At 44.3% G+C, this 23,376-nt stretch overlaps 1 protein-coding gene across 1 annotated transcript; it reads right to left on the bottom strand.

Moving 5' to 3' along the window:
* Window positions 1–1,595: 1,595 nt before the first annotated feature.
* TSGA13 (testis specific 13) lies at window positions 1,596–20,587 on the bottom strand (the record flags this gene model as incomplete). The annotated part of the gene is made up of 11 exons (XM_081102641.1): window positions 20,253–20,587; window positions 18,935–19,108; window positions 18,317–18,421; window positions 17,079–17,154; window positions 12,811–12,882; window positions 11,694–11,897; window positions 4,730–4,866; window positions 4,037–4,161; window positions 2,772–2,937; window positions 2,336–2,439; window positions 1,596–1,615 (listed from the first exon to the last, which is right to left on the bottom strand). The coding sequence occupies exons 2-11, from the start codon at window positions 18,955–18,957 to the stop codon at window positions 1,596–1,598; spliced, it is 1,032 nt and encodes a 343-aa protein (XP_080958767.1). The 5' UTR covers window positions 18,958–19,108; window positions 20,253–20,587.
* Between the last annotated feature and the right edge of the window lie 2,789 nt (window positions 20,588–23,376).

Genomic DNA, 23,376 nt, shown 5'->3' on the forward strand with positions numbered 1-23,376 from the left:
AATATGTCTAAGGTTCTGCACTATATTTTTAGAGGGACATAAAGACCTCTGAACCATTCTAAACAACATGTTTTAACATTAACTAACACTTGTTAAATTCAAATCAATGTTGAGCATCTACTATGTGCTTTGCTGATTTAGTACTTCATGCATAAAAGTATGTCACAGACCTTGTCCTCAAGAAGTTTTACATATTATTCTATTAATCAAACATTGTTCATTTTTTTAAATAAGTGAGTTTTTAAAAAATAATTATACTTACCAGAAAGTACTTTACTACATGTTATGTATTTCTATTCCAGGCCACGACTCTGAAAAAACTAAAATAATTTACCTGGTTCAGTAAGTAGATAATCTTTGTAAGAATATGCAAACATCTTCTTGGATTGATGGGTGTTTCATTGAATAGACGAGCCTGGAAACAAAAGAAATCATTGTTATATATATCTTTTACTTTTTCTATCTCAGATTACAGAAAATCAACCTTAATAAAATAAAGACTATTATGTATATTCATAACAATATACAAGTAATGTTAACTAACTATAGTTTTCCATTTATAATGATATGATAACTTATTAAATGTGACCTTGATTTCCCATTTTATACTGTCTTTCCCTTAGATATTCTGCTTCAACTTTGTAATCTCTGTTAAGAATCACAATATTTATTGACATCACCTGAATATAATGAGTTTAATATCTATAACTTCCTTCAATAACCTTTTACTACACACCTCTTCTGGCATTTTATTTAAAATTCTCAACATGTGGCCCAGGCCAGGTGGCTAAGTTGGTTGGCGTGTTATCCTGTACACCAAAATGCTGTGGTTTCCAATTCCCAGTGGGGCCTGTACGGGAGGCAACCGATCGATGTTTCTCAGATCAATGCTTCTCTCTTTCTTTCTCTAAAAATCAATGGACACATCCTCCATGAGGATTAAATACATAATTCTCAACATGTAGCACAGTCTGAATGTTTTTCGCATTTCTTTCTCCTCTGACAAGCAAACCCTTTTCCTTTTCCCCCAAGTCTATATTCTCTGAACTCAGTTATATTCCTTAATTCTTATTTTGGATCTCAGCATTCCAGGGGCTCTCTGCCCACCATTCTAAAATGGAATGGAAAAGAAGAAACACCATGTATTTCCAAGCCATACCTCCTGTAAGACAGTACTCTTCTCCAGATGCCGAAAAGGGTTGGAGCCACTACCTACAGCATAAAACAAAACATATCTTTAATAGCTGCCCTGCACAAACTTACTTTCTACCGGATACTGAATGTTTGGTAGCGACCACTTGGCTATATCACAGTGATCATCATCACTACTATGCATATAAACTAAATATAATCATTTTTATTCGGAAACGCCGCCTGTCATTGCTTTCTTGTAAGACCTTGTACTTCTGCAGGAACCCTGCCCAAAATGAGTGTCTTCTTTGCCCTGCCCGCTTCTTATATGAATATTATACAAGTATCTGTCATGTCCACACGACCAAGATGAATGAGATCATGGTTGGGCCCTTTGGCGTGCCCTAAAGGCGAGCACAACTTTGTGTGTTTCTAACATTCACTGTGAGGCAGAAAAGAAGAGTCTAGCAGATCATCATATACACTGAAAGGTGGAAGGGGCCGTGGAGGTTTCACTAACCCAACCCTCTATGAGAGCAGCTATCAAACACCGAGTTTTGTTTTGTTTGTTTGTAAGGTGGCTTAGTTATCTCCCTCTTCTGCTCGGGGCCAAGCTATCAGCGCCAACTCACTTTGGGACTCAGGAAAAGGTCCATGTACCATGCGCCAGGTAGGACCTCTGGGAAGCAGACCGTGTAAAGACCCCCGGGAAGAATGTGAGGCTCAAGGCACCTCCAAGTTCACACACACACACACACACACACACACGCTCCGGGGGACCCGAGACTCGCTCTGGGCCTCGCACGCCCAGCACCCCTCGCCTCTTACTCTTGCACACACATTCCCTTCCTCCGCCACCTCCCCGGCTCCCGCCGCCGCAGCGAGCAGCCCACCCTAGGCGGGCGGGGCGGAGCCGGCTGCGAGCGGCGGCGCCCGGAGGAGGGGAGGGGGCGGGGGCGGGGCGGAGGGGAGGGGGCGTGGGCGGGGCCGCCGAGCGGGCTGGTGCGGCGCGGGGGCGCCTGCGCGGCCGGGCTGGGGGAGGGTCCGGCGCCGGGGGAGGGGCTAGGGGCCGGCCCCGCTGGAACGGCCCCCGGCACACCGGCGCCCACGCCCCCAGTCTGCAGTCCCCCGAGCAGGTGCGACGGGCGGGCGGGGGAAGGGACCCCCCGCGGCGGGGGGTGGGCGTGAGAAGCCCAGCGCGTACCAGACTCCTCGTCCTTCTTGTCGAATTTTTTAAGCATCTTGGACGACTTCCCAGCGCCCAGACCCACCGCAACCTTCCCAGGCGCCGCAGCCGAGCGGAAGAGGCTGCAGGAAGGCGGGCCCCGCGCTCTGGCGCGGGTTGGGCCGCCGACGCGTCACTCGGGGAGAAGGCCCGCCCTCCCCGGCTGTCGCGACCGCTCGGGTCCCCTGGGGCCGTGGCCACGCCCTCTCGTCTTCCCCCAGCCGGCGGGGGCGGGGCCAGGCGCCGGGTCCCGGCCGCGTGGTGATCGCTGCTGCAGCGACGGGTCGGAACCCCCGGCCCACCTTTCAGCGACGAGGCAGCCCATGCCTGCAGTGGGCAGCATGTGGTTTTATTGGGTTGACATGCCCTGGACAGCGTCTTCTCTGGCCTATCGGCCCGAAGGGTTTATTTTTACGTAATGACCAAGGTCTTGTTTAGAAACCACTGCTTGACCCTCCCGTTGCGGAAGGCACTTTGCCCGGGCGCGGTTTTGGTGGGCTTCATGTTCAGGAGCGATGCAAGGGTTAGCGGCTCCCATTCCTTCTTCCCGGTCGGCATGGCCCTTTCCGACTTCTTGGAGACTGCAACAAAACACGGGGTACCTTATGAGTGTGGCTCTCCCGAGGGTCCAGAAGGACACTGAACATGAGGCATGACATCGACCCACTGGGAGGGAGAGTCAAGTGGTCTTTACTCTTAGTAAGAGCACGGACTACCGTTCCCGACCTTGTTTATAGCTCTGGATTCCTTACCTTCCTCAAAACCCAGTTTAAAGCACTGCCCGTTTAGGGTCTTCCCCGTTTAGCCTTGCCCCTCTCAAATGATTCCATCCACAACCACATTGATATTCATGTAATTCTTATAAGGTACAGTCACTTGTATATTCTTATACCTCTTAGCCTTTTCCCGAAGTGTGTTGGTTTTGAGTCTCAACTGTCTATTGAGTGCTCTGAAATTCTTCAATGGATCCCAGCTGCCTAGTGGAGAAAACCCAAGCCCTTCATATAACCCAGGCCCTTCATAACGGCCCAAATAAACGTTCTTAAATGAATGATCATTTGTAAGGAGCATTCTCATTATACCTTCTTCCATTCCATGCAACCTTATCTCAACCTCCCCTCCCCCCCCCCCCCCCCCCAATGTCCTGCCTCATTCGGGAAGACACTCCTGGACCTCTGAGACTGACAGACTGACTTATCCTTTGGCCCTTCTAGAACAGTTTTTCTCACGTGTGATATGTATACTGCTGGGTAGTTTTAGGTGATACATAAACATTTAAAATTTTAATTATTATGAATTTGATTAAATGTCAGGGGAAAAAACCTATGTAATTAGTATATCAAACCCATGTTAATGATATGGTATTAATTAGGACAAGAAAAAAATCATTAAATAAATAATAGGGGAAATAACTTATATACCAGAACTTTTAAAGCGGTAGGTGAGGCAGTTTGGGAAGCACTGTGCTATGGCATCTTGAAATTTGAAGATTTAAGCAGAATTCAAAACCTAGCACCCCTTGAGCCTCTATCAGTTCTTAGCTTCTGTGCTACAACGAAAAATAGTCTCCAGAACCTCCATGAGAGATGGCGATTTGCCCTTAAATCTCATCTTCATAGGTTGCCCCTCCTGCCCACATCTCAGTCCTGTAGGCCACTGCTTTGAAAGAGAGGTGCTTACCATCTTTCTTATCTCTTCCATCGACTTGAGCAAAGGTGAGCTGAGGAAACATATTTTTCTGCTCCCTCAAACTGCAGACGGTTGAATACTTCCCTTCACTCTTGAAATCATTCTTGGTGGAAAACCTTAACAAAGAAAGCTCATTTAGTAAATTCCAGGGTTGGGTGTTAGTGGAACCAGTCACTACGCTCACAGATTCCAGGGGAGGAGAGAAGGCGACGACAGGTGTACCTTGGTACAGAGTAGGACTACTGTTCATGAAAGGGAGGCTTCTAGAACCTAGCCTGTAAACCTTCTAAGGAAGCTCAGAATCTCCTCTCTCCTCTCCAAACGGGATATAGGTTGCTCATAGAACTAGTTTCAAATAAAATCTCATAGCACAGTGTTCCTATGCTATAGCCCTTATCATGCACTGAGGGGGGTGGGAGCAGATTTTTTCCTGTTTCCTCAAATCATAGACCTTTGGCTATTTTTTTCTTCACTCTTGAAAATCCTTCTTAGTGAAAAATCTTAGCTCTGAAGGAGTTTCTCTTAGGGTGTAAAAGATACTGGGGATTGTGTGTTATTAACATACAGTTGTACCTTTCTATACCCTAACAAGCAAAAAGTATTAAATTGTATTGAAAAGACATGGTAACATGAATAAGGAAGTGATGGGAAAGAAAAAGAGAACAGCAGCAGCCAGGACTTCACCTAAACAGTTGTTCTTGTTTGGATTTTGCATCCTTCAACAGCGTCACAGGGAAGACTGGCTTCAGCTTAGGCATTAACCTTTTTTTCTGAGGCAATGGGGGTACGTAGGTCTCAGTGGGTTTGTGCTGATAAATTTCCTGCAGCAGAGGAAAGGAGAGTAAGGGAGTCAACCAAGGACCTTGGGACTTAAAGTTCTGGGACTAAGTTCCAGTCCCCCAACACAATCTGACCAAACCTGTCAGAGAAGGAAGCAGGCACTCAGAAACCAAAAAATGAAGAAGCAGTTCTGAGTGGGCTAACGCATGTTTATTTCCTTGCCAGATGACTTGTCCAACGCTTTGCCAGTTTCCTTAGTACTTGATTGAACTTGCCCCCTGACCCTTTGAAGAGAGCAGTGGAAGAATTTACCCAGTTTTGAGAAGGATTCAATTAGTGAATTGCTTAGTAAATCAAACATTTGATAATAAGTTGGGGGAAAAATTCATAGGACTCTACCTTCCTTTCTCAGAAATGGCTACCTCATTCACATTCTATTCTCTGAAGTGAAGAGGCCACCAAATGCAATGTTTTGTGATGTAATAATGTCATTCTTAGAGGTCACGGAGTCAAAGACTTTCAGAAAGGATAGTAAAAGTCATCTGGTCTAACCATTTATCTGACACTCATTTCACCTACACACTATCTCTATCAAATGGTCAATCTTCCTATACCTAAAACACCAACCTAGCCTGCTAGTTATGGCTCAATGGTTGAGCATCAACCTATGAACCAGGAGGTCATGGTTTGATTCCTGGCCAGGGCACATGCCTGGATTGTGGGCTTGATCCCCAGTAGGGGCATGCAGGAGGCAGCCGATCAATGATTCTTTCTAATCATTGATGTTTCTATCTCTCTCCCCGTCTTCCTTCCTCTCTGAAATCAATAAAAATATATTTTTTAAAAACCCAACCTATTTCATCTTTGATTAGCTGATAGCTGTAACTTCTAACTTATAGTCCTAATAGAACAAATGCAGTGTCTCTTCCACAGAGTTCTTAAAGAATTTGAAAAAATCCATCAAGTTTCTCCTAAGCTATCTCTCTGTCTCATTCAGGCTCAACATTGCCAATATTTTGAAATTTTCTTTATATGACATGGCTTGGGGTTCCTACTCTCCTGATTTATCTCATTATAACTCATTTGAGAAAGTTACAATTAATATTCTTCCCAATGTGCAGCAATCTGAAATGAAAACAATATGAGATATCACAATTGCAGGACATGTCCCATCACCCCAATAAAGTGTAAGATGTCATCAACTCTTCTAAGAGCCTACTATTCAAATTACTATCTAAACTACACTATCTAAAATCACCACTCACACCCATCCTGCTCAATTCCTTTATCCTGCTTTGTCTTGGCATTTATCACATGTTTACATTAACCGTATGATTGCTTATGATCTGTGTGTCTACCTCACTAGAATTAAACTTCATTTGGGTGAACTTTACTTTAGTCACCGATATATCCTTATTACCCATAACAGTGCTTGGCACATAGTAGGTGTTCAACAAATATTTGTTGAATGAATGAAAAAGTGAATGAATGACCAAACTACTTAATTGATATATATTGAGCTTTTTCTTTCAGAATTTTAAAACCTCTTTTTTTAAAAAAAATACATGCTGCTGAATATGGCCTTTTAATTCTGTACTCATCCTATCTAATAAAAGAGAAACATGGTAATTGGCGTATGACCGCTACCCTTCCCATTGGCTAATCAGGGAGATATGCAAATTAACTGCCAGCCAAGATGGCGGCCGGCAGCCAGGCAGCTTAAACTGAACATGAGGCTTGCTGGCTTCAGTGACGGAGGACTCCAACGTTCCCCGCCTGCCTTGCCGGCCTCTGAGCTTGCAGTTTAAGAAACATTGTAACAAATATAGAAGCTAAACAAAACCCCAGAAACCAGCTTTTAGCCGGCTGGGATCTCAGAGCTGGAGTTGATACAGAGTTTCGATTATAGAACCTAAACAAACCAGATACCTGCTTTCAGCAGCTGAGGCCTCAGAGCTGGAGCCAAGCCTCAGAGCTAAGGCTGGCCCAGAATTAAAAAAAAAAAAAATATATATATATATATATATATATATATATATATGAAAAAAAGGATCAGTTGGGAGCTTCAGTCCCAGCCTGAAAACAGCCCTCAGCCCCTCACCCAGACTGGCCAGGCACCCCAGTGGGGACCCCCACCCTGAAGAGTGTATGACCAGCTGCAAACAGCCATCATCCCCTCATCCAGGCTGGCCAGGCACCCCAGTGGGGACCCCCACCCATATCCAGGACACCCTTCAGGGCAAACCAGGCAGCCCCCACCCATGCACCAGGCCTCTATTCTATACAGTGAAAGGGTAATATGCCTCCCAGCACCGGGATCAGCGGAGCTGAGAGGCCTCCCGGCACCGGGATCAGCGTGACAGGGGGGAGTGCCCAAACCTCCAGATCACCCTGCGGCTCTGTGTGACAGGGGGCGGGGCCACAACCTCCCTATTGGCCCTGCTCTGTTTGTGACAGGGGAAGGCGCCCCAACCCCCTGATCCGCCCTGCTCTGTGCCTGATAGGGGGGAGCTCCCCAACCTCTGATCGCCCTGTGGCTGTGTGTGTGACAGGGTGTGGCGCCCCAACCCCCCCACCCCACGGGCCCTGCTCTGTATGTGATGGGGTAGAGCCATAACCTCCCCATCGGCCCTGCCCTGAGTGTGACAGTGGCGGCGCCCCAACCCCCTGATTGGCCCTGCTGCTCTGTATGTGACAGGGGGTGGTGCGCCAACTCCCCTATTGGCCCTACTCTGTGAGTGACAGGGGGGAGCTCCCCAACCCCCTGATCGGCTCTGCTCTGTGTGTGACAGGGGGTAGCACCGCAACCTCCCCATCGACCCTGCCTTGAGTGTGATAGGGGGCGGTGCCCCAACTCCCCAATAGGTCCTACCCTGAGCATGACTGAGGGTGGCATCGCAACCTCCCGATCTGCCCTGCTCTGTGCATGACAGGGGGTGGCGCCCCAACTCCCCAATTGGCCCTGCTCTGAGCCCGACCAGGGGCTGCACCTAGGGATTGGGCCTGCCTTCTGCCACCCGGGAGCAGGCCTAAGCCAGCAGGTCGTTATCTCCCGAGGGGTCCCAGACTGCGAGAGGGCACAGGCCGGGCTGAGGGACCCACCCCTCCCCCCTGAGTGCACACATTTTTGTGCACCGGGCCTCTAGTCCTATATAATAAAAGGCTAATACACAAATTGTCCTCTTGACCAGGAGTTCTATGGGGAGTTCAATCGCTTGCTATGATATGCGCTGACCATCAGGGGGCAGCAAGGAACATAGCGGGTGTTAGCAATGTGGTGCTGGCAGCAGGCGGCAGTGGAGGTGCTACCGGCCCTGATGGGCCCTGATGAGAGCAGGACTGCGGCAGGATGGTGGAGCAGGTGATCAGGCAGCGCCAGGCTAAGGTGGGTGTGAGCGGGGCCTGATCGCCCTGCCAGTCAACCTGCAGACAGTGAACAACGGTGGTGGGGCGGGGGCTGGGCCACTACCTGGCTTCCAGGCACTGAGGGAGCTGGGCAGGGGCCTGATCGCCCCACTGATCACCTCACAGACAGCGATCAGCCGCAGCAGGGGGCGGGGCTGCCACCTAGCTCCCAGGCACTGAGAGGGCCGGGCAGGGGCTTGATGACTCAGGCAGAGGGGAGCACCCAGGGGCCGAGATGCTGCCCAGGGCCCAGAGGTCAGCTGGGTCCTGCCCTTCCACGCCAGACACTCATGCTTTGATTGCCGGTCAGGTCTAGGGACCACATCCGTGCACAAATTTCATGCACCGGGCCTCTAGTTCTCAAATACCATCTTTTGAGGAACAGGCATCCATCCATCCAAGTTACCTCGCCTAATAGGAGTTTTATTGTAAGAGCACATGTGCCTAGGAAGTAAAGACATAGCTAACAATTTGGCCACAAAAAGAGCAGAACCTGAACAGAGTTAGATCTCATAGCAGAAAAACAAGAATTAAGAAGTTATTTTGAATCCAAGATAGCACTAGTTAAGTAACACCACTGCATTGAGTTTATGTATCTTGATTCTACATCATATTATTAATGTCTTTCCTACTTCTTCCTGCCTGCTTCCTCCTCTCTGTTCACTCCTTACCCTTATACCTTTATACCATTTTTCTATCTATAGCTTCTATATATATAATATAAGCCTAATATGCAAATTGCCCCCTTGGGAGTTCAACCGGATGACCGGGAGTTCGATCAGATCACTCGCTATGACATGTGCTGACCACCAGGGGGCGGCACGGAATGAAGGAAGGCCCCAGCTGGCAGCCAGGGAAGGAAGGCCCCAGCCAGCAGCTGGAAGGCCCCAATCAGCCCTGATCTCTGACCAGGCCTAGGGACCCTACCCATGCACAAATTTTGTGCACCAGGCCTCTAGTTCATTTATATTCCCCTATGATTTCAACCTGCCCCTTTTCTATTCTTATTGTCTCTATACTATCTTCTTTATTTTTTAATTGTTTAAAATGTATTTTTATTGATTTCAGAGAGGAAGGGAGAGGGAAAGAGAAATAGAAACATCAATGATGAAAGAGAATCATTGATTGGCTGCCTCCTGCACAACCCCTACTGGGGATCAAGCCTGCAACCCAGGCACATGCCCTTGACTAGAATCAAACCCGGGACCCTTCAGTCAGCAGGCCGGCACTCTATCCACTGAGCCAAACTGGCTAGGGCTTTAATTTTTTTAAATTGATTTTAGAGAGGGAGAGGGTGAGAGAGAGAGAGAGAGAGAGAGAGCGAGAGGGAGAGAAACATCAATGATGACAGAGTATCATTGACTGGTTTCCTCCTGCATGTTCCCCACTGAGGATTGAGCCCACAATTCGGGCATGTGCCCTGACTGGGAATATAATCGAACTGTGATCTCCTGGTTCATAGGTCAACACTCAATCACTGAGCCATGCTGGCTGGGCTAGACTATCTTCTTTATGGCTTCTCTATGTCCTTTCAGCTTCCATTCCCACTGCCTCAATATTTTCCTTTTCTAGTTCAGATGCCTGTAAACAAGAATCTGAATAACTGAGGGATTTGGGTTGTTGGTAAGTTGGTTGGTTTCATTTTTGGTTGATTTTTTTTTTTTGGTAGTGACCACCACAGGTCACTATTATGAATTTTAATTTCCTGCGTCTGGTGTGCTTTTCTGGTCCTAGCTAGGAGTAGAGGACCAAGTCTAGTTACACAAAATAAGACCTCTTAGGGCAGTGGTTCTCAACCTTGGCTGCACATTAGAATCACCTGGGAATCTTTTTAAATTCCTGATTTCTGGGCCTCATCCTCCGGAAATTCTGTTTCTTTGTTATGGGGTGGGGCCACAACAAAGGTGGTGGGTTTGATTCCTGATAATTTAAAAATAAATAAATAAATAAATAATTTTAAAAAGAGCAAGAGACACCATAGGCAAGATATTAGTTAATTAACTCCTTTGTCAGCATATAACTTTGGATACTAGTATTTTATCTTCTATTTGAAAAGAAATCTCTCACTGACATTCATGTAGCAACTAAGGAAATACTAATTCCACATTCACTACACTCTATTATAAGAATTTGTCTTGAGTAATTCCACCCCCAGCTTCAAATTTAACTATATTCTTTTGTTTGTACTTTCATTTATTTCATTTAATTTCTTCTTGTTCTATTAGGCCCTCTCTCAAGACTATCAAGATTTGTTTTTATTAATTGACTTTAGAGAAAGAAAGACATTGATTTGTTGTTCCACTTATTTATGAATTCATTGGTTGCTTCTTGTATGTGCCCTGACATGGGACCGAACCCACAACCTTGGTATATTGGGACACTCTAACCAACTGAGCTACCTAGGCAGGGCTATCAAGATCTTTGTTAGATCCTGATTCCTTAAACTGATTTTCTTCACTTCTTCTGCTATTGATTTAGTTCAAATCCTCAGCATCTCTTACCTTGATGATTGTAGTAACATCATAACTAATTTTTCTGATTTTTGTCTCTTTCTCCCAATCTCAAAAAAAAAAAAAGGATATTTGATTATATCCTTTTATCTCTGCCATTTACTCTCTTACAACTCCCTAAATGTGCCTCGCTTGCTCATGTCTCCATGGCTTTGCCCTCCCCTCTGATTGGAATATTCTCCTGGTCTTTGTCAGGGGTCATCTCTTCTGTAAAGCCTCTCTGATTACTCCTTTTCTCTCAACAGAACTACTGTGAGTTCTGTAGCTTGTATATTCTCTTATGATTCATGTATCTTGGTATATTATAATGACTCATTTACTGATCTGTCTCTCCTGTGAGACTCCAAGTTCCTTCAAGATAGAAACTGCCCTATACTAGTAATCATCTTTATATTTTAGTTCTTAGATTAGTGTATGTTCACTGATTGGTTACCAGATTGGATTTGAACTTTTTTAGTATATAAGAGAGTCCCAAATGTCTGGATACTGTGATAGTGAATTCCCTGCTCTGTTCCTCTTCCCTTCTCCTGACACCCACAAGCAACAGGTAAAAAGTATGACCCTTTACTCCTTTCCCATTTAGGTACTCATTCCTGTTCCTTAGTCTTCATTTTTCAGTTTATCCTTTGCTATTTTATATTCAACTTGAAAGCCAATGGCTAATTTACACTTTGTTAACGACAAACTAAGTATCTTTGGCTAAGGAGAAACAATCTCAAATTAAGACTCTCCTTTCTCTGTGCAATAAAGTTTCATGACCCAAACTTGTCCAGCTCTTTCTCTCAGTATTTCCAGGCACTACAGATTCTGTTTGGTGCAGCACATGGCAAAGAATTAGAGGGAAGAGGTTGGCTCCTGAATGCCATGTGACGTTAGCTTCCTTCTTCAAGCTAATGCCTCATTCTCCAGGGCCCTTACTTAGGGTGCCAGGAAACTTCTGCAGGTGCCATTACCTTGAGCAGTACCTCCTTGGAAAAGTAATGTGGTTCGGTGTCCTTTCCTTGTTGCTCTATTGAGGGAAGTGGGTTGTTGGTCATTATAAGTATGGTCTTATCTTGATCATACTCTGCGACTTTGAGCATGAAGCTTAACATTTTCCTGTTTCGAGTCACACATTTCTGCAGTGTGGTGGGCTTCAAAGGCTCATAGTACCGGCTCTGAGCAGACGGACAGAAAGGTTTCCAGAGAGACAAAGGGATTAGATCAAGAGAAGATTAATAAATCCATTGGCTAATCTTCTGCCTCTGTAGGGTAGGGACAGAGGCTGGACAGGGGCTGGACAAATCTGCTCTGAAGTAAGTTTATCAGAAAACGTCTGGCGCTCACTGGCCCTTTCTGCCCTCAGAGTATTCCCCACACATTGCCTGAGGGGCTGCGGAAATGACATGGAAAGCTTTCCGCAATCAAGAAAGACGACTTAATTCTTCTGAAAGGGTGTAACAGAATCTGTTCAATACAATGGGGCAGAGAGGTTTCTCCGTGAGATCTCGCTGGTCTTCTCTAGCTCTCTGAGAGGCAGAGGCTAGAAACTGCCAGGGACCCAATCTCCTGTCAAGGAGTTTGGAGGGTGGGGGCGACACCAACATTCTCACTCACGAACGTTTTCCCACAGGCACAACCGCATTACCATGCATAATAAGCACAACGTTTTAAAAGGAAAAGCAGTCACAAAAGACAGCATGTCACTTAAGATGTGGGTGGGGGCAGAGGCAGTTCCACTAAATTTGCTTTTCTGTCAACAGGGGGACAGGGAGGAAGGGAGAGGGAAAGAAGGAAACACCTTCTGATTATTAATAACTTAAAAAGACTATTTCAGCTACAGGGACCACCTTCTTCCCAGTACCTTCCCCCTCCCTCGCCGTGGCCTTTCTCTGCACTGCCTCTAGCCAGTGTCCCAGGGCAGCTCTGCCTCCCGGACCCGGCAGCCTGTGCAGTCACAGAGGTGGCAGCACTTAAAGGCCTATGGATATTCTGTCTCCAGCCTGCACCCCACTGCTGAGACTTGCTCTTAGGGATCTCGGGGGGGGGGGAGGAGAGGGGGTAGGCACAGGGGAAAGCTTTTCCACCTACCAATTTTGGATGGACTGTGTAATACCGAAGGTTCTCTGGAACAAATTTTGATTGCCCGGCTGCATAAGAAACCTAGAGACAGTAATCGAAATTAGTGGTTTCTAGCGGCAGGACCCTAAACAATATCCCATTCCTGACTCTCACTAAAATGTGGCGGCTGCTTCAAACGAACGAAAGGGAACACTGTACTTCGTGGTTTGCACCCCGGGTTTCTGGAATGAGAGCCACAGCGTGGAGAGCTGCGTTCTGAGACAGCCTGACCGGGAAGCTTGTCCATGGACATGGGACCAGCTTTATGAAAGGGCAGGTCAAGCTGTTAGGAGGTGAAGCAGACAAAGGCAGCATTAAAGGGCAGACGGGGACCAGACACTCCATGGGATCACACCTCCTTCTTCTGCCTTTTCATTTCTTTGGCAGTGAAATCAGGTGAAAATCAACATGTAACTTGCTTTCCACCTCTTTAAGGAGAAAAGGAAGTCACAAAAGGGCGATAGCTTAGGGCAGGGGTTCTCAACCTTCCTAATGCCGCGACCCTTTAATACAGTTCCTCATGGTGTGGTGACCCCCAACCATAAAATTATTTTCGTTGCTACTTCATAACTGTAATTTTGCTACTGTGATGAATCGTCATGTAAATATCTGATAGGCAGGCTGTATTTTCATTGTTACAAATTGAACATAATTAAAGCATAGTGATTAATCACAAAAACAATATATGTTTTCCGATTATATATGTGTTTTCCGATGGTCTTAGGCGGCCCCTGTGAAAGGGTCGTTCGACCCCCAAAGGGGTCTCGACCCACAGGTTGAGAACCGACGGCTTAAAGGTTGTGAATGAAAGGAGCCCTGGGGATTGCTGCCAACTGAGCCGGGAGCCGATAGGCTCACAGAGGAAGGGAGAAACAACATTTTGCATTTCTGAATGTTTCTGTGGCATGTAATTCTTCCCAACATGTTACCAAAAATAACTGAATGTTCGGTAAGACTTCTGTCTGCCACTTAGTATTTTTTGGCTGGTGGTAGGGCTGGTGATGGGCAGATTTAGTGTCCTGCCTGGTAGTGGCCCAGTCTCAAGCTTAGCCCTAAGTTACCTAAGGATGAGTAAATCAACGGGATGAGAATCCAAAGCGAAAAAAGCTGAGTTCCCTCCTTCAGGCTTAGCAAAATCAGAAATCAGAACAAGAGGGAGGGAGCATAATCCTGTATTTGGGCCCTAAAGATTGCCGCGTCCCCAAGAAGGTGATGTGGTAAGATGGGGTACAGAAGAAAGGGAACACGCACTTGAAAGGGCGAATAAAGCAATCAGGTGAACAGAGAAGAGGAAAGTAGTAAGAAAGGGGCCGATGTGGGATGAGGACAGGCCATTATTATGCTCCAGAAAGAAAATGTCAGGAGCTGGCAATTGCAGGGTGTTGGGAAGGACAGGGAGGAGGTCTCGCAGAGTCACTCCACACATCGCTTTGGGAGGGTGGGGTGAAACATGGGACAAATACAAAGATGCAATAATTTAATTTTATTACCTTTTGGAAAACTGAAGTCCCTTTGTTCGAAACAAAAGCATATTGTGAAAAACCTGCTTCACAGATATGCTATATAAAATACATACTTAGAATCATATAGAAGTCTCAGAAAAATGTATTTCGGGGGAAGATGTAAAGGCTTGTTTTCGGGGGAAGATGTAAAGGTTTTTTTAAAACATTAGTTATAGTCCTGGCTGATGTTGCTCAGTGTTTAGAGCATCAACCCACACACTGAAGGGTCAGGGGTTTGATTCCCAGTCAAGGGCACATACCTGGGTTGCAGGCAACCAATCAATGTCTCTTTCACATCGATGTTTCTCTCTCTCTCTTCCTCCCTGTCTCCCTCCCTTCCACTCTCTCTCTTTCTAAATAAATAAATGGGGGGAAAGTGAATTATAGTGGGGAAGGTCTCTGAGCAAGATGGTTTAGCCCTGGCTGGGTATCTCAGTTGGTTAGAGCTTTGTCTGGATACACCAAAGTCGTGGGTTCAATCCCCAGTCAGGGTATATACAACAATCAACCAATGAATGAATTAATAACTGGGACAACAAATTGAAGTTTCTCTCTCTCTCTCTCTCTCTCTCTCTCTCTCTCTCTCTCTCTCCCTTCCTCTCTCTCTTTCTCTCAAATAAATAAATTTTAAAAAATATGTTTTCACTCCTGAATTTTTCTGAGATAGTGCATCTCTGTTCCAAATTAGTCTCCAGTAGTTCACAAAACCCACAAGAGTGTCCAAATTGGAATATGTTTTAGTTTTATGTTGAATAACAGTATCTCTGGCCAATAAAATAAACGTTGTCCTGAAAAAAATCACTTAAATAGAATAAACCTGGGGATGCAACCAAACTTTTGCTGCAAGAGGCGGCCATGTGCCCAGCCAGCATGGTTGAGCACCAACCTATGAACCAGAAAGTCACAGTTCAATTTCTGGTCAGAGCACATGCCTGGGTTGCAGACTCGATCCCCAGTATAGGGCATGCAGAGGACAGCCAGTCAATGATTCCCTCTCATCAGTGATGTTTCTCTCCCTCTCCTTTCTTCCCTGAAATATATATATATATATATATACACACACACACAAACACACACACACACTGAGTGGCCAGATTATTATGACTACCTGACGTTTGTAGGCAAATTAGCTATAATTTCGCACTGAAGTTGCTAGAGGGCCAGATCAGTATAAATAGGGAAGCAGGTTGTTTACCACAACAGTAGAAGTGATTTTTTCCCCCTGAAGATATGGGTAAACAATGCGATTTGACAGCCTTTGAACATGGGAGATATATATATATATAGATATAGAGAGAGATATATAGATATAGAGAGAGATATATAGATACATATAGATATATAGATACATAGATATACATACACACACACACACACACACACACACACACACACACACACACTGAGTGGCCAGATTATTATGACCACCCCATTAGTACTTCGTTGGGCCACCTTTTGCCTTCAATACTGCTGCAATTCTTCTTGGTATTGACTCCACGAGATGTTAAAAGGCGATGCAAGGAATCTGACACCATGCCTGATGAATAGCACTGTCCAGTTCTGTGAGATTGGATGGTTGTGGAACCAGCTGCCTGATGGCTCTTTTAACTTCGTCCCACAAATGCTCAATTGGATTGAGATCTGGTGATTGTGGGGGCCACCTAAGCAAGGTAAAGTCTCCCTCATGTTCGTGAAACCACTCCTGCACAATACGAGCACTGTGGCATGGCACATTGTCTTGTTGGAAGAAGCCATTTCCATTGGGATACCCCATCAACATGATAGGATAAACTTGATCAGCAACGATACTTAGGTATGTTGTGCTATTCAGACATTGTTCCACACGAATTAAAGGGCCCAAATCATGCCAGGAAAACGTGCCCCAAACCATAACACTGCCCCCACCAGCTTGAAGGGTTGTACTCATGCATGTGGGGTGCATGCTTTCATGCTGTTTCCCCAAATTCTCACTCTGCCATCTGCATGATGCAACTGGAAACGTGATTCATCGGGCCACATGACTTTTTTACAAATGCTCGACTGCCCGATCCTTGAGTTCCTGTGCAAATTGGAGACGTTTTATCCTGGTAACTGCAGACAGCAAAGGTGTTCGAGTAGTCCTGTGGCTTCCATATCCCATATGATGCAGCTAATTTGCCTACAAAGGTCAGGTGATCATAATAATCTGGCCACTGTGTGTGTGTGTGTGTATGTGTGTGTCCCTCCCCCCTCCCACACACACACAAAGTTCAAAGGCTGTTAAATCGTGTTGTTTACCCATATCTTCAGAAAAAAAAATCACTTCTACTGTCGTGGTAAACAACCTGCTTCCCTATTTATAATGGGCTGGCCCTCTAGCAACTTCAATGTGAAATTATAGCTAATTTGCCTACAAACATCAGGTGGTCATAATAATCTTGCCACTCAGTGTATATATTTTAAAAAAAGGAAGTGGCCGTGAATTCTAGGTAAATCGGGGTTTAACACTCACGCCCTAAGATCCCTGGTTTTGCGCCCTGATTTATTGCTGTTGTGTCCTATCTCTTCTCTTTTCTATGTCTCTGTTTACCTTGCATAAAATTGGATCAATTAACCTTGCTATATGACTCTTGACGTTTTTTTTTTTGTTTTTTTTTTTGCTTTTCAACAGGAAGTTTGTGAGACACAGCTTATAAAATATTCTAAGCTACTCCAAAGAAAGATTACAAATGAACATTTGCAAATTCTCTTCCTTACCTCATCACCATCCGCATTTCCTTTCTCAGGTTTAACTGCATTAGTTCCTGGAGCCTTTGATTTTTCATTTGAGGAGCTGAAAAAGAGGCAGAACATCCAGTTGCTCAGAGGACTGGCCTCCGCATGTTTTCAATCTCCTTAACAAAGTTGGGAGCCTGACTTAGAAGAGCCCAATTGAGGTGATCACTAACTGAAAAAACTATGGATAGTAAAGAATAGGATTCATTATCCAGCCTGTGTCCCAGAGGGAGGTGGGGGTGGGGTGGAGGGGTTGGGGGAGAAGAAACAGAATCTCAGATTGAAGAGTTAAGCAGGTGGGACCTCTTGGAGACATCTGATGAGTTAATTTCTTCTAAAATAGGAGTTTTAGATCACTAAAGGAAGTGCTCTAGTAGACTGATTAAGGAACTTCTTTTAGGTGGCTGGACCCTCAGCATACCCTTGAAGATGACCTACTTCAATTTTGAAGGCCTACTTGCCTCTCCCCATGGAAATGGTTCTGCCTGCACCAATGATTAGCCAATGACTGCATAAGAAGGAATCTAGTTAGTGGAACTTCACAAATAAATTTCCAATTTTTAATGCTCAAGCTTGGATTATGGGCTCCCTTATGTTCCTAACCATATCTAAGTTTCTCGTCCTAGAAGTGGGGTAGTAAAAATAATAATCAATAGTAAACATTCTCATACTCTGCTCTTTCACGTACACAGACAGATACCACCCGCCTTTGTGGGAAAGAGGGCAAGGGACAGAAGTTGCAATCTTTGTATTTTTTGTTTGTTTTTTTCTTTTTTCTTAGTAGTTGCAATCTTTAGTAATAAAGTATTTTTTATTCCTTGACTGATTCCTATTAAACCCTTACTTCCTGAACATAGTAAAAGATGCTCAGCAGTAAGGTTGGGTTAATAACCAAAATAAGTAGATGGTTCCCTTCTTGGAGACAGTTCCATTTGGGGGGTTATCTAGTTCAAATTAAGTAAGATCCTGCAACTACTTCAACTAGATCTCTCTCCTTTAAAAATGAGGGTAGTAGAATAAGGGCCAAAATAAGAAAAGTAGAAATAGTCAAGCTATGTTGTTGGTGGGTCAACTGACTACAGCATGGTACAAATAAACCCAAATCCAGGAGCAATCCCATTCAGGATGGCTTGCTTCCACCTCAGGCCAATGTGGCTCAACAGCTGAACCTGATCCATGAACCAGGAAGTCATGGTTTGATTCCAGATCAGGCCACATACCTGGGTTTCAGGCTGGATCCCCAGCGTGTGGTTTGCATGAAGCTGCCAAACAATGATTCTTTCTTATTGATGCTTCTCTCTTCCTCTCTCCTTTTCCCTTCTTCTCTGAAATCAAGAAAAATACATATATTTTAAAAAAATAGTCTGAAGGAGAGCAGATGATACATTGTGGTCAGACCAAAATGCATTCATCCCCACTTAACATCTTAAAGTTTGTGCCCTTTTGATGTGTCCTATTTCCTTAAGTTACCTAATAATATATTACAATTTTTATTGTACCACTTGAAAAATAAATCTTTGGTATCTAAAAGGTAGCACTGGATTCCAGATATTTTTCTTCAAGGACAGTTTAAGGCATAGAGCTGTGTGAAACATGCTTCCTCGGCCCAGCCGTGTCTGTCTGGGACAGCCTGGTGCTTTTCTTTTGGCAAAACTTCTCCAGTTGCTGCATGAAACCCAGACCAAGATCTGGTTTTCTATCTGAGGACAGTCAGCCAATTGAAGCATTTCTAATGAAGGTTTACTGTGTGGCTAGAACTGTTCGAAGTACTATCAGCTACAAAATAAGTTCCTATAAGATGGTATTTATAACTTAGTTGGGCAAACAAGACTACGCACTTGGTAAGTCTTCTTCGGTCCATTGCTGTTCACTGCTAAATGGGCCAACCCAAAGTAATTAATCACCCAGACGCCAAACTCAGTGCCTCTGAATGGTCCACGTTCTGTAGGGGTTCAATTCAACACAAACACTGTTTCCTTAGCACACACTGTGTGCCAGCCCCATTCTTGATCCTGTATGGGAAACAAGAGAAGACTAATGGGAGGAGAAAGTGATGGTTAAATCTGAAACAGGAATGGAAAATCTCTCGGGGCTTCAACTTCCTCAGCTATAAAAGTGGAGAGAGTTAACCAAATGCTGTCAAGGTGACATTCCAATTCTATGATGCTGGTGAAATTTATCTACATAAAGACCTGAAATAAAATTAATTCATGTGTCAGTAACAGGGGAGAGTTGGAGGAGCAGACATCCCCTTTCAATACAACCATGTTTATCCAGGGAGTTGCCACATTTTGATAATTACAAATGGAAGGAAAGAGTTGAGGATTTAGAACCCACCATTTAGAGAAAAGAGAGGGTGCCTAGGGGGAAGATGTTTCTGAAAGGATATGGAGATTGAGCTGGGCCTTGCGGGATGGTTTGTGAAGTAGCCTAACTGGGAAATTACTTGTTTTTCTTGTTTTAGGTAGGATGGGATCAAATTTGGGGGCCTTGACAATTAAGTAGAACTATCAACTGAAGCTCCTAGAAAGTCTATGGGTTTGGAGGAAAGATCTATGTTAGTGTTGATAGTGTCAAAGGTGATTATCTGGGGTCATATCTAGTTTGATCATCTAGACAGAAACCCTAAAAATGATTGTCTAAAGTTTATGACTAGACTGAACTAAACTGTGAAACTTCGAGGGAAATAGGCTAATGAGCTTTTCACCCTTTACTCACATTTAGTTTTTCCAGTTCCTGTTTACATTAAAATGAAAACAAATAGGAGCCATCAAATTGGAGGGCACAAATCTTATGCTGCTTGTCTGCAACTCAGGGTATGAAAAAAATCACAGAAACTATGTCAAAAATAAGAATGGAAAGATGTGGTGTACAATACCTCAAATGACACCAGGAAATCTTACTTCAGGGAGGAGGGGGAAAAGCCTTGATATGGAAACTTTCTATTTTGAAAATATCTGAATTATTCTCTTCTTGATTCTGGAGGAGACACTGGGAATTTGTGATGAACAGGCAATCTAGAATGCTGAGGTGTTCTATGTTGGAATCAGAAGATGAAAAGCACAAAGACAAACAGAATCTGCTCCAAATTTTTTCCCCTAACCTCTGACTTTCACACACACACACACACACACACACACACACACACACACTGACCTTTTCACCATATCTTCTTCTTTTTTTAATCCTCACCTGTGGATATATTTTTCCCATTGATTTCTAGAGAGTGGAAGGGAAGGAGGGGAGTGGAGAGAAAGAGAGAGAGAGAGAAAGAGAGACATCGTTGTAAGAGAGACACATCAATTGGTTGCCTCCCCCATCTCTCCAGCCTTCTGGGTAACCTGCAACCCAGGTACATGCCCTTGACTGGGAATCGAACCTCAACCCTTTAGCCCTACCCTGATGCTCTAAGAATTCCTCAACTGGCCAGGGCTCCTTTCACCATACCTTAATCAACCTCTACCTTGGACAATGTTTTCACCCTGTTCCTTAAACACAGTGAGCCTTTTTCTCTTCCTCCCCATACTTAAAACACTCTCCCACCCTCTTCAAAGAATTTGAATTTTCTTTCTTTCTTTCTTTATGTTACTATTCAGGTCTTTCCTCTTTAGAGAAGACTTTCCAGATCAATTAAATACAAAATTCTAGCTTACAGTCATTTTTTTGTGTGTGTGTGCATGAAATGATACAGTATCTTGTAGTTCTACCTATACTTTTCTTATGTATAGGTATTGTTTACCTCCTAGGAGTAAGCTCCTTAACAGTAGAAATGTAAAATATATATATATATATATATATATATATATATATATATATATGTGTGTGTGTGTGTGTGTGTGTGTGTGTGTGTGTGTGTGTACTAGGCATTCAAAAACCAGTATTTGCTTATTTCAATATATTGAACTGAACATTTATGATGCATTAAAGTCCACCCTAGCTAATAGAAACCAAACATAAATTGGATATAGTCACTGACCTCCAAGATCTCACAGTTTAGCCAGGAAGAGGGACAAGGAAAGAGTATAATGGAACAGATTGCAATGCCTATCCTATATAATAAAGAGCTAATATGCTAATTAGACCAAACAGCAGAATGATCACCCAGATGACCTTCCAGACGACCATCTGGATGACCTTCCGGATGAAGCCAGGCCTGTGAGGCCAGCCACGGCTGTGAGGGGCTGCGAGGGCCAGCTGAAGCAGCTGGGGCTGGAGGGCTGAGCCCCTTGCACGAATTTCGTGCATCAGGCCTCTAGTGTTGCAGATAAATTCAGGATGCTGTCAGAGCACAGAGGAAGGCCACTTAGCCCAGATGAGAAGAGACTAGAAGAGATTTGGAACTAATGCCTAAACTGAGCCTTGAAAGATGAGTGTGAGTTAACCAGGTAAAGAAAAGAGAAAGTGGGCATTTAAGAAAGAGGGAGCAAAAACATGAGACTAGAATCAAGCATGGCTTGTTTAGGGGAATTGCAAATAACTGCAATATGCTTGGAACATAAGATTTAACAGAACGGTAGCAAGAGATGAGGCTGGAGAGATAGCTAGGGTTCAAATCTAAGAGTGAAATCCCTGATAGAAGCTTAGAAGTTATTCTATGAGGAATGAAACGCTATCAAGGAATTTTAACTAAGGAGATGCAGTGAACACTAAATATTTTAGAAATATATAGATTGGGAAGATGCAAGAAGTATAGATTGGAAAGGTGCAGAGGCCTTTGAGAAGGCTATGGCAGAACTGAGAAAGGATTGAGAAACTATAAGGACCTCCAATGCTTATAAACTTGTGCCACTCATCCCTGTCATCTAGTCCTGGATGGCTTATTCAAAGATGATCAACCAAATTCTCTCTACTAAGAATTTGGAAGTTTGACAAAGACACACAGAGATGAAAGACGATTGTAGCCAAGTTACCACATGTAGTATCTCAGGCATAAAGACTGAGCTCAACTCACTGAGGTCCCCAGAGTTGCCCCAGATCTCATCTACCCTGAAGCACGGTCATTCAGTTTTCCTTCCAATTCTGTGAGCTTTCCCAATACCCTTTCAAATAAATCCACCTCCATTTTTTCCACTTTAAACTCGTCCGAGTTCATTTCTATTGTTTGCAACAACAAAAAATCTTAAACTGATCTAGGCTCCAACGCAAGGTGTTGGCAGTAAAGAGAGGTTTAAAAAGGGATATTTGAAAGTTGTCATAATGAATAAGACTTGGTAATCAATTAGATCCATGAACTAATGATTATAACCACTTTTTTAAAAGTTTGGTAACCTGAGAGAATGGAGGTGCAATTTACCAAATGAAAGAATAAAGGAGATGGACCAAGTTTGGGGGATAAAAGATTTTTGTTTTGGTTGGTTGAGTATGAGGTGCAAATGGGAACACTGTCTAGTCAATGGTTTAAAATATGCTCGAGAGAGGTTTGGGATAGAATTATGTATTGGAAGTTCGCCTCAGGAATATATGCTAGTTGAAGCCATTGGTGTAGATGAGATCAAGCAGGAGAAAGGGTGAGCTGGACAGGGGCCAAGGCATAGCACAGGTCCCCAGAGGCTGTAGACGCCAAAGGAAGAGCGTCATGAGTGGACGGTATGAAGAACACTGGGAAGGAGTGGCCAGAGGATAGAGGAGAACCAGGAGAAAGCAGCCACAGAAATCACAGGACAGTAGCATGGAAAAGGGGGGAGAGCCTCTACCTTAAAGCATCTACACTGCAACTTTTGAAAGCATAGAAAATGATTTTTATAAATTCACACAAGTTACCAAAGCTTCTTAAACAATCCAGCGCAACCAACTCTAAGGCAAATGCAACTAGAATGAAAAAACCAACCAGGCTTAAGTTCATGGCAGAGCCAAGATTTGCTTGAACATAGACCATCTGGTAAGGCAATATGAATGCATCACTCACTCACTGACTGTCTTCTTTTTTGACATGGGGGTGGCGGGTGGACGCTACATCAGCCAAAACTAGATTGATCATCACTTTCTACTCCCTTTTGGATTCTGGTCTACAGTAGGACTTATGAATGGTTTTCCCTCATCCCTTCACTTCCACAACTTTCCATGTCCAGATGGAGACCTTATACCCCAGGTAACAGCTGGGTGGGAAGGATGCAGGTGCTAGTGGTGGCACAGTGCATTCTGGGAAATGTGACCTTAGAAGCAAGAGCAGTAAGTGAGGGCCCAAAGCAGGAAGAACTCCGTGTGGAGTCCCTTTCTCCCTTTATCGCTGACTTTGGAAGTAGAAACGTCTATATGAAATAGAAACTTCTGCCCCATTGGC

This window comes from Myotis nattereri (assembly GCF_964212035.1).
Source record: "Myotis nattereri genome assembly, chromosome: 11".
Lineage (NCBI taxonomy): Eukaryota > Metazoa > Chordata > Mammalia > Chiroptera > Vespertilionidae > Myotis > Myotis nattereri.